Source organism: Sus scrofa, chromosome 1 (genome assembly GCF_000003025.6).
Source record: "Sus scrofa isolate TJ Tabasco breed Duroc chromosome 1, Sscrofa11.1, whole genome shotgun sequence".
Lineage (NCBI taxonomy): Eukaryota > Metazoa > Chordata > Mammalia > Artiodactyla > Suidae > Sus > Sus scrofa.
Genome location: NC_010443.5, coordinates 13,823,822 through 13,836,508, shown reverse-complemented (window position 1 = coordinate 13,836,508; position 12,687 = coordinate 13,823,822). Strand labels below are relative to the sequence as shown.

General features: G+C 41.0%; 1 protein-coding gene across 1 annotated transcript in view; it reads right to left on the bottom strand.

The window, feature by feature from the left end:
• Positions 1–12,687, bottom strand: part of SYNE1 (spectrin repeat containing nuclear envelope protein 1) — a 486,068-nt gene that overhangs the window by 365,203 nt on the left and 108,178 nt on the right. Inside the window, 2 exon segments of the mRNA XM_021084410.1 lie at positions 1,863–1,946; positions 9,333–9,428. Coding sequence (XP_020940069.1) covers positions 1,863–1,946; positions 9,333–9,428 — 180 coding nt within the window.

Sequence of the window (12,687 nt, the reverse complement as noted above, 5' to 3'; positions counted from 1 at the left end):
TGGAGAGATTGGTTACTTAGAGGTGATGAAAAGAGTGAAAGGAAGGGAAATGAGATGGAGAAGTAAGAAAGAAGAGGGAATGCCACTTGTCTAAGTATAACCTTTGCTCCTAGAATCATGGTAATGACTCGGTCTCTAACATAAAAAGTAAGTCAACTAGGATGTATGTGGGGTCACCTGAAGTGGAATACAACTCTATCGCAAATGAATCACATAGTCACACTGAAAGGGGTGAGAGAACAGAAATAACCTCAATGAATTTGGACCACAGTCTCCTGACTGGCTACTGCAAAGGCATGGGTTAGCAATTCTGAAACTGCCTTATGCATATATACTAGGGATGAAAAATAAGAGAATGTACGGTAGATGGAAGCCAGGTTTCTCACTGGCTCAGTGAGACTATAGAAAGATATAAGCACAGAAGGCTGAAATGGACCTTGTGGTATTGGATTGAAATCACAAGTATCAGTTTGAAGTAAAGGTTTATAGAAGAAGCTACACACACAAACACACACACACACACAAAGAGAGAGAGGGGGAGATGTGTATACGCAGGTTAGTAAACATACATATTTCTAGATCTGTCTGTTGGGAGGGCCAAGGAGCAATGAAACCTCACTAACAATGAACACATCTAGCACCAAAACCTTTGTTTCTAAATGTCATTCACTAATGAAAAGAACAAAGCCTCCTTAGAGAAGTGGTTGGTTCTAGGACTAAAGCAGGGAAAATAGAAGATAAACCTGGAAAACCTATTGCTCCAGAAAATAAGTACACACTTGAAAAAGAACAGGGCCATGTCAGGAGAGTACGGGAGCTGTCCTGAAGGAACTCTTAACAGCTGAAGCTAGAACAATCTGAGCAACAAATCATCATCATCTTTATAACAGTCATAGCAGTCGGATGACACCTACAGAATTATGTAAATATGCATGAGTCCAAAATGAAATAAATATGCAATTGAATATACAAACAAATGGAGGAGAAAGGACATCTTTTCTTAGAGAACAATTTCAATTAATGCATATATAAGAAATGAAGGAAACACAAGATCCTTAGGCAAATAGCACAGAAATAATTATTGAAGGCAAAGGACACGAAAATCAGTGAGCAAAAAGAAGCAGAGGATTAGCATAATCCCAGTTACCTCCTCTATATTATTTCTCAGTTATAAATGGAAAAGTAGTAGCTTTGCTATAAAAACCTCAACAAATCACTCCGTCAAGTGGTTGAGGTTAACGTTACCAGAAATAAGACACATTGGAATCCCACATCCATTAGTATGATGCACTCACAAGAATACATCACTTCCTTGGAATTACTGCCAAAAGTATATAACCTCAATCTAATCCTGAGAAAATATCATACAAACTAAACTGAGAGACATTATGAAAAATTACTGACTAGCAGTAATCATCAAGATCATGAAAGACAAGGCAAGATAAGGTCAAGGAACGGAGAAGACAAAGAAGCAACAACAATTAAATGCAAGGTGTACTATTGGATTGGATCCTGAAATAGAAATAAGACATTGGAGGAGACTGATGAAATCAGACTAATTTCTACGCTTTACTTGACAGCATCATTCTAATTTTAATTTCCTCATCTGACAGTTGTACTATGTTACATACATACATACACTACATATACAAATTCTTCATATGAAAGGAACCTGGTGGAAATACAGACATGAAAGTTCTGTGTCCTTTTTTGACACTTTTCTCTGAGTCTAAAATTATTGTCCAGTACTGCTGCACACCTAGGTTGTACAGATTACATGCAGTGTTTTTAGCCCACAGCCAACATGGAAGACATTAGGTATGCCTTCTTCTTGAAGGGTTTCATTTTTGTTTCTCTCTTACCTTCCTTCCTTCGAGAAACTTGAGTGCTGTGCCAATGTTCGCCACGGCATGGATTCGCTTCATACGGCGTCCTTGTTCACACGGCTATAAAAGGGGGAAGGACAGGAGTAAATCAAAATGCCAACATGAACAAGATAGTTATAAAATCTGGAGTTCCCCTGTGGCAAGGCAGGTTAAGGATCTGGCACTGTCACTGCTGGGGCGCAGGTTCAATCCCTGACCGGAGAACTTCCACATGCCGTGGGTGTGGGGGGGGCCAAAAAGAAAAAAAAAGGCAGTTATAAAATCAGTTTAAGGGGGTTCAAAATATACTTGAAGAATGTTCAAGAACAACCAACATGACTCAATTTCTATAAAGGTTGTCAGACACATGCAGGAACATTATCCCCAAAGCACTTGGAAGGTATATAATTTACTCAATACATACATTCATTCTCAGGTCATTAACGCACACACCCTTGAGGTTTCTGTATGCCTAAGAGTAGAAGTCCACAAAATCTCTGTATTTTTTTTGTCTGTTAAGACTGTTATTCCTGTAAAGTAGGAAGCTTTTATATGAAAAGCGCTCTGGTGCCTGTGTTGGAGGCAGGAGATACATCAGAAATCTCTCTCTTTTCCTCTCAGTTTTGTCGTAAACCTAAAAATGCTCCAATAAATAAATAAATAAACAAATAAAGTCTTAAAAAAAGGACTCTTGGTCACTCCCTATGTTTTGAGCCACACTAACATGAAAGCTACCGACACTATTAGTAACACTTCTCTGAACAAAATGCATGGAGCCTATGAGTCAGGGTTAAAAAGCAGGATTGTGAGAATGAAAACATTCTCTGCACAATGGCAGGTTTTGGTACAAGGATACTAAGTTCCTTGTGTTTGAGTTAGCAAAATGTAACACATCAATGAAGAATGTAATAAATACAATAAAATATAAGTGCTTTCTATGTGACACATTGTTCATTTTAAAACACAAAATAATTTCAATGAAGGAGATGACATTACCCTCCTTCACAGTTACAGGATCTAAGATGATGACAGGTTAAATAATTTCTCTGCGGTTGCACAGCTGTTAGACTGGTCTCTTCTCGGTGACATCGGAACGCTAAGCAATCTTCCATTGAGCTCAAAACCAAGTATCTCTTCATTTCCAATTAATAGTGCATCAGATAATATTTTTTAGGATGTGATTTAAAACAGATATTTAAGTTGAAAATGTACTTTCAAAATTTGTGTTTATTCTTTACTTGGGAACCTCTGTTATATATGATGCAGTCGCATCATTGGTCCATGCATGGCCCACTCACTTAGTTACTTTTAATTAATTAGCTTTTAGGATGTAAAAAGGACCAAGGCACCTGTAAAGCCAGGACCCAGGAATTGAGCCCGGAAGCCAAGTCCCTCAACAGCATCACCATTCATTCCATCCTCCTGCCTTTTTATATCACGGCAACCGTCACACTGAATCCAGTCCAATGTTTTTCCTTTTTATGTACAGTCAGTCATTTTGTTTATTCTTAAAAAGAATACGCATTTTTGTTTTCAACTTTATGTAAAGAGGATCACTCCATCACTCTTTTGATCCTTACTTTTCCACGTAATATTATATTGCTAAGATTCACCAACACTGTTGCCTGCCACTGTATTTCATTCATCTTTGGTGGTCATATATTGTGCCACTTACCTACTCTCCTTCTGATGTTACTCTGGGTTATCTGCTGGTTGTTTCTTTTTTTTTTTTTTTTTGTCTTTTTGTCTGTTGTTGTTGTTGTTGTTGCTATTTCTGGGCCGCTCCCGCGGCATATGGAGGTTCCCAGGCTAGGGGTTGAATCGGAGCTGTAGCCACTGGCCTACGCCACAGCCACAGCAACTCGGGATCTGAGCCGCGTCTGCAACCTGCACCACAGCTCACGGCAACGCCGGATCGTTAACCCACTGAGCAAGGGCAGGGACCGAACCCGCAACCTCATGGTTCCTAGTCGGATTCGTTAACCACTGCGCCACGACGGGAACTCCTGCTGGTTGTTTCTACATGTCCTGTGCTAACAGACCATTCCTGTACATCCCACCTTTGGTACAAGAATCCCTCTGTTAGGGATACCTTTACGTGCATACCTAACAGTAGAATGGCTGAGTCAGAGAGAATGTGACTTCTGGGCTTCTAATGTCAGCCCAAACTGTCCCAAAGTGTTTGTACTACTCATTCTTATCAGCAGTGCAAGAATAATCCTGTGTGGAGTTCCCATCGTGGCGCAGTAGAAATGAATCCAACCAGGAACCATGAAGTTGTAGGTTCGATCCCTGGCCTTCATCAGTGGGTTAAGAATCTGGCGTCACCGTGAGCTGTGGTGTAGGTCACGGATGTGGCTCAGATCCTGTGTTGCTGTCGCTGTGGTGTAGGCCGGCAGCTGTATCTCCCATTTGACCCCTAGCCTGGGAACCTCCATATGCCGAGGGTGCGACCCTAAAAAAAAAGAAAGAAAGAAAGAATAATTCTGTGGATGCATGTTCTCTTCAACTTGATTTTAACACATATTTTTTTTAAATTGGTTTCAACTGAATGTAAGGAACATGGCCTTTCTTGGTGGTCTTCATTCCTATTTCTCTGCTCAGCAATGATGTGACCAACTCATCCTCTGTTCAAGTCTGTTTCTTTTATAAAATGCCTTCTGGAGTTCCCGTCATGGCGCAGTGGTTAACAAATCCGACTAGGAACCATGAGGTTGCGGGTTCGATCCCCGGCCTTGCTCAGTGGGTTAACGATCCGGCATTGCCGTGAGCTGTGGTGTAGGTTGCAGACGCGGCTCGGATCCTGCGTTGCTGTGGCTCTGGCGGAGGCCAGTGGCTACAGCTCTGATTAGACCCCTAGCCTGGGAACCTCCATATGCCGCAGGAGCGGCCCAAGAAATAGCAACAACAACAACAACAAAAAAAAAGACAAAAAAAAAAAAAATAAAATAAAATGCCTTCTCACATCTTTTGCCCAGCTCTCCCTTTGCGTTGTTTGTTCTCTTCTTGTTTTGAATATATACCTTATTAACTCTTGATATAATCCTTCTTAATCCTTTTATAGCATGTATTGTGAATATCCTTGACCAATTTTTAACTTCCTTTGTCTTTTTTTTTTTTTTCACTTTATAGGGATGCACCGCAGCATGTGGAGGTTCCCAGGCTAGGGACTGAATTGGAGCTGTAGCTGCTGGCCTACACCACAGCCACAGCAAGGCAGCATCCTTACCCCACTGAGTGAGGCCAGGAATTGAACCCACATCCTCATGGATACTAGTCGGGTTCATTAACCACTAAGCCACGAAGGGAACGCCTGTCATTTTTTTTAAAAAGTTTTTTGATTAAAAAATGTTCTGAATTCTAGGAATTCCCGTGGGGCACTGTGGGTTAAGAACCTACTACAGCGGCTCCGGTCACTGCGGAAGTGCAGGTTTGATCTCCAGCCCAGGGCACAATGGGTTAAAGGATCTGGTGTTGCCGGAGCTGCCATGTAGGTTGAAGCTTTGGCTCAGATTCAATCCTTGGCCCAGGAGCTTCCATATGCAGAGGGTGAAGCTATTAAAAAAATACAGTCACTGTAGTGATCTTTTACAATAAATATTTTTTGCCTGATTTTTTTTTTTTTTTCTATCCCAATGTCTCAGAGATATTCACCTGTATTTTCTGCTAAGGGTTTAAAGTGTTTTGCCATTAGGGCCTTTAACCATGTATATTTGATTTCTGTTGAGGCCATGAAATAAAGATTCTATGGGGATGAACTTTTTTCTGTTCCATTCATGGAACCATCCTTCCTTTTCCTCCCCAGATCTGACATCCACCTCTGACATAAACTAACTGTCCATTCATGCCTTGGTCTATTTCTGCAGTCAGTCTACTGCATTAGCCAACACACCCAGCCCAATACCACACTGTCTTGAGTGATAAAGCTTCATGGCAAGACCTGATATTTGGTACAGCAAATACTTTTTCTCTGCTTTTTGTCTTTGGCTATATCTTGGCTAAAAGAGCAAGGTATCAACATCTACTGCCCTATTCCATCTCATAAATGCATCCAATTTTAGCACAACTGGGCAGTCCACCTAATACAAGGATCGTCCCTACCAGGCTACAAGAGCTTTGAGGGTACCAACCAGAGCTCACTCGTCTTTGTTTTCCATAGAGGGCAAAAGGTCGTGGTGCCTTATCCATAATAGAGACCCCAGATGTATGGTAGCTGCATAGATGAGTCAATAGATTATGCCAAACCCAGCTGCAGACCTGAATTCTACTCTAAACACATAACTGATGTCTAACAAAGTCATCGGATGAACACACAGGGGCCTTGGGGCCTTTGATGGTGCCGATTTCCTAGAAGGGCCCGTCATACATTTTTAAGTAGATTTGAGGCTCCTCTTGAATGCAGAGTGTTAAGAAGTCTTTAAAAAGACTACACAGAAGGTTCACACAATAGATTAAGAAACAAATTGTTCTGCAGTCCCTTAAGCTCTATCCATAGTGCTTCTATTACTTTTGATTTTTCAACAGCAATTCTTCACTTTTTTTTTTTTTTTTTTTTTTTTTTTTGTCTTTTTGCCATTTCTAGGGCTGCTTCTGCGGCACATGGAGGTTCCCAGGCCAGGGGTCCAAACAGAGCTGTAGCCATCGGCCTACACTGAAGCCACAGCAACATGGGATCTAAGCCGCATCTGCAACCCACACCACAGCTCACGGCAATGCTGGATCCCCAACCGACTGAGCAAGGGCGGGGATCAAATCCAAAACCCCATGGTTCCTAGTTGGATTTGCTAACCACTGAGCCATGACGGGAACTCCCAGCAATTCTTCACATTCTTAACAAAAACCCTAAGTATAAAATTAATTTAATGTTCTTATCTTTATGTGCAATTAAAGATACATAATCACTGATCCACTTGAAGAGTAACTGTTCTACAAATAATAATCAAAGGACAGGACTTCCCGCTGTGGTGCAATGGGATTAGCGACATCTTGGGAGCTCGAGGAGGCAGGTTTGATCCCCGGGCCAGACACGGTGGGTTAAGGATTTGGTGTTGGAGCAGCTGCAGCTTAGGTTGCAACTGTGGCTTGGATCTGATCCCTGGCCCAGGAACCCCATATACCAAGGGGTAGCCAAGAAAGAAAAGATAAGTCAAAGGATATAAGGAAATCCAAGAATAATTATTTAAAAATTTAAAAATTACCTAGTATCCTAAAATTATAGACAAGAGAGCCACAATAAATTATTTAAAGAAATTATGATATTGCAATCCCTCCCTTACCTTGAGATGCTGGCGAGAAAGGGGATAGTGAATATTTGGAGAGTGAATACCCGCATTTCTCAGATAACCATGGTCAGAGCCGGAGTCCTAGGCTCCATGAGCCATGATGTGAAGCAGAGGGTTCTGAGTGGAGTTCTCCGTGTGAGATAATTACAGATTTCCTGAGTAGTGGTAATTTCCCGAGGGAAACGTGCTTGTTCTCAGTCTCCCTTTGAAAGCGCTACTAAAATGCCAAGGACACTCCCTCCCATTTAAGCGACGCTTTTCATCTTAAATGTGGCCCCGAACCAAAATGCCCACGTGTACAAAATGTAAAGAACCATTGCCATGGTTTATTTATAATTGCAGAGTAATTTCATTTTATGGCATTCAGAATCTCGAAGGGCTCGATATAAATAAACAATAAAGGTGAAATCAGAAACTGTCCTTCTAGGTCTCCGGTTCTCTACCTGTTAAATAAACATGCTGAGATTCTCTCTGCAACTGCGTTTAGCTTCAAGATCCTCTAGTTCTAACTATGTCTGAATGAACAGGGTCCTTAACAGAAGTGGAATTCTTATGTCAAAATGTACACCTTTTTCTGGAATCATTCAGCTCAGCAGGTAATGCCTGTTGAGGTTTCCATATACTGCTGGCCAAGTCCAAGGGCAGAATTGTAATGACACTTGGAAGGACAGACTTGTTAAACACCCACTGCGTGTCTGACCTGTAATGAAGGTCCCTTCCACCTTCCAGGAGATAGTTTAATTCAGGAGGATATATGAAGAGCGCCAGTTACCTCGGGCATTCAAGGGAGTGTACGTTTCAGTCCAGTGACTCCCAACTCCATTGGCTGAGGGTCCTTTGGGACCATTGACTCTCCCACACTTGAGGGCTGCCTTGTGGCACGTGTGGCTTTGCCATAATCCCTGAGGGCAGAAACCCAGAGAGAGGCCGCCAGTGTTTGAGTTGAGATGCTGACGGAATGTGTGGGTCCCATCCACCACTGCTGCGGCCGGAGTCAGAGGTGAGCTGAGATGCACGGAGGACACCCAGAGCCTCTGCTGCAATATGAATCCAGTTCGACACTGACTTACACAAAATTATGATCAGCGTGTACTTTCCAACAAACAGCTCTCTTACAAAAGCTATGTTGAAGACTCCCTGCATGACATTAACTGGAAATGTATGTTCAGGCAAAAAACATGTTTTTAAAAACGTAATTATCCAAGTAATAGCAGTTGTATTGTCCCTGTCAAGATGCAACGGATTAAGAAGAAAATAAATACTCCCAATTTTGGACCCTGTGTCTAGGGAGGTACACAACAGTCTGTAGATTATTTCCTGAGCTCCTTTTTAAAATTATGGTAAATGTCGCTTATAAATAATTTATGTTTGCAAACGACCTACTTCTCTGCCACTCTGAAATGAAAAAACAAAAGCCAGAAAGAAAGAAATATTTCATTATTAGAGTCACTTAGAAACACGTATTTTATAGGTCACTGTCAATTTGTTTTTCACTCTGCTGGTTCCACTGAGCATAAAAACAAATGACTGTGGACATGCTGTTCTTATTATGAATGACGGACGATGGAGAATGTCCACAAGTGGATGGATGAAAAATGCCATCCTGATTTCAAGCTTGATTCTTCAACAATGATATCAATATACCAATATGGACCAACAATCCTTTCCAAATGGAAAGTAAGCACTTACAGTGAGGCAGAGGCTAATTTCCAGCTAAACCTCCTGGATACATAGAGATGCAGTGGTTAACCAGAATTGATTATTGATAAAGTTCTTTACTGAAATTTCCTTTTTTTTTTTTCTTTTTTTTTTTTTGGACTGCGCCTGCAGCACGCAGAAGTTCCTGGACCAAGGATCGAACCTGCACCACAGCAGCCAGCCAAGCCACAGCACTGACAATGTCAGATGCCTAACCCACTGAGCCACCAGGGAACTCCTTTACTCTTATTTTAAGGTTGCTACTACTACGTATGTTTTAAATCTATTACAAGAGTGCTGGAACAAGAAAGGAAATCTGTTTCTTGCTCCCAGAAGTGACCTATAGACTCACGTTTCCTGTATTACCAACTGCAAAAGAGAACTACTTTTGCTTACATGGCCAACAGCCCTTACACTCCCAATTCCAAAACCTCCAAATTCCAAATGGGAACACTCTGACAAGCCTGATCACAGAAAAAATCCTTACCAGTTTCTGCCCAGACAGGACTTCCAGGAGAGCCAGCAGCTTCACACCATCTTTCATGTCTTCAAAAAGATCGTCCACCACCATCGGGGGTTTCCGCTGCAAAATAAGATTTTAAAAAATGAGTAAATGCACAAAATGCTTCTCTCTCTCCCCGTCATATATTGCTACCCACTTGGTGAAATTTGATGAAAAATGCCAAATACCAAAATCCCTTCTTTGGGATTTTGATAGCTGCAAAGAGAAAAACAATCCTTTGGAGATAAACTTGATGTTCAAAACTTCAAGAGGTTTAATGCTTGGACTCTCACATATACAATCACATTTTTCTAGAAAGGAAGTTTTGACAAGAGTGGGCAGGGTGGGATAAGGGGAGGAAAAGAGGGTATTATCAGCATAAAAGATAAGACAGAGATCGATCTAAATAGGGACCAGAAGTCACCCCACATAGGCTGGACCACACACCCCCACTTAACCCCGAGGAAGCATGTTCCTGGGCTGAGTCAGGTGCCAAATTTCTATGAACATTCTCTCCAAGGTAACCTCGTTAGTGCAGTGACCTGCTGTGGGGGCACTGTGAGCACAGCCAGGATGGCAGATTGATGCTCCTGTGGGTTAGCTGGCTACCTCCGTTCTGTTTCGCAAGCTGGCAAATCCAGCACACATTCTCCCAGTGTGGCATTGAACCCAAAGGAGGGGAGGGAGTGGGATGGACCGGGAGTTTAGGGTTGGTAGACAGAAACTATTGCATTTGGAGTGGATAAGAAATGGGATCCTGCTATATAGCACAGGGAACTGTATCTAGTCACTTGTGATGGAACTTGATGGAGGATAATGTGAGAAAAAAAATATATATATATGACTGGGTCACTTTGCTGTACAGCAAAAATTGATAGAACATTGTAAATCACCTATAATTTAAAAAAATTTTTAAAAATAAGCCCAGAGTACAGACTGATCAGGGAAAATCTATTACCACCCCTGGAAAAATAAGTCAAAGTCCATTTTCAATTCATGGAAGGTCTTTGTGTGTGTGTGTGTGTGTGTGTGTGTGTGTGTGTGTGAAAGTCATTAATATATTTAATATATAGAGTTCCTGTTGCGGCTTAGCAGAATGAACCTGGCTAGAATCCATAAGGATGCAGGTTTGAACCCTGGCCTTGCTCAGGGGGTTAAAGACCCTGCATTTCCGTGAGTGTGGTGTAGGCTGCAGACATAGCTCAGATCTGGCGTTGCTGTGGCTGTGGGACAGGCCAGCAGGTGCAGCTCCAATTTGACCCCTAGCCCTGGAACTTTCATATGCTGCACCTGCAGCTGTAAAAAGGGCGAGGAGGGGGGACGGTTTATGAAACCTAGAATTAAGGCATCTCTTGGCTGAGAAGAAAGTAAAAAGGTGTTGATGCTAAAGTGGATGGTCAATGGAAGTCAGGTGCCCTGAGATTTCTCACGGAATATGAATTTTTAATAATTTATAAGCTGGTTCAAGTTCTGTAGTTTTCTGATCCTCACTGAGCATGTTAATGAGTTAAAGGTCTAACTGCATTCCAGACTTTCAATTGTCTTTCTAAAAAATAGAAAGGAAAGAAGGAAGGAGTTTTGTGTAGAGACAGTTAATCACCAAATGTGTTATTGAAATGGGCCTTTTTCTCTACCCACTGATATGACGCATTTATACTTCTCTTATGACTGCATGAATTATGGTCTCTGAATGGTACAATTCTAATTTTAAATGCATTTTTTTCCTCTTTATAAAATGAACAGCTGAATACATTTTGTTCTCATGCTGTGAAATACATGTTCAAAAATAAGTCTCCATTTTCAAGCATTCTCTTTTAAATTCCACTATTCACACTGCTTATTATTTTTGTAGCACAAATGTAATAGCAATTTTATATGCAAAGCATATAAATGAAATTATTCAGAATAAAATGAGCCTTTACAATGAAAAAATCTTCCAAGTGATAGGAATTAGAACTATTGTATTAGCTACATATAATCATTAAAATCACAACCGTCTATTTATCATTTAAAATGTCCATCTGTGTCCTAATAATATAAATACAGTGGAATACTGAGGGAAAAAGTTAATAACCATGTGATATTTTGTGTGAACAAACACAAATGAAGTTTTCCATATCTTGTGTTAACCTGAAAATGTATTGACAAATTGATACAAAGCAGGAAATTTTCATAAGATAATAAATATTCTGAGAAATTAGACACACCCTAAAACTGATCCTTTGTATCCATCCATCCATCCTGCCTTTAAACATACACAGGTCTCTGCCACTTGGAAGAACATTTCCCCTTGACCCCACTCTGCCCATCTGTATCCTCTCTTGCATCCCTACCTGTGCTCTATGTGCTGTCCCCCTCCAGCTGCTCCTGGAAGTGGTCCCAGATCAGCCCTGACCACTGGGCAATTCACAGCCCAACAACCCCTCTGCACTGGGCATTGTTGGAAGCAAACTCTCCCAAGCTGCTCCGCCCCAAACCTCTTTGATGAACCTGCCTGGTTCAAAGACCTCTTCTTTCTCTCTCTTCTTTCTTCCTAACTATGGTCATTTACCAAACTCAATCCCAACTCCTCTGTCGTCTACATAATTGTGTCTGGATAGATGAGACGCTTGAATCCTTCCTTCCAGGTAAGCGTCTCTCCTAAACATTGCTGAGCACATGGCAGGCACTCAACATATATTGTTGTCTGACTGATCAACTGAGTGAATGCAGTTTTTTAAAAAAAAGAATATTTCAGGCCCTGTGCTCATATTAGTGGTTCTTAAAATGTAGCATATACATGATGGGTAAAGAGAAACGTTCTCCAGGTTCTGGACAATCATAGACTGCAAGACAACGCATAGAAGCATCTGGTTTCCGAATGTGTTGTTCACAGTAGAAACTCACATAAAACGTGCAGAAGGAATGAATAAAGTTTCTAGACTGTGCCTGGAAAAAAACGACTAGCTAGTTTTTTTTTGTTTGTTTGTTTGTTTTTTTCAGGAACATACATACTTAGAATAGCCTCACTTTCCTCTTTTCCCATTTAGCAAATTCTTGGTCAGTTTTTATGATTCAACTCTTACATAATCTTTTCCAGTTTTCCAACTAGAGTTAAGTAACTTCTTTTGTCTTAAGTGCATTGTTCAGATTATAATGGTCACACTGCGTTATAGTAAGTTATTTACAAATTTGTGTCTCCAGGAATTCAGATAATGGAACTTCTGAAGGACAAAGAAGAAGTTGGGTATATCTCTATGTAAAGAATCCCAGGTACAGTGCTCAGCACTAGTTGGCAGTAAACATGCAGATATCTCAACAGAGATATGTGATGCTTTTGTGAAAATAACTTTTGGAATCT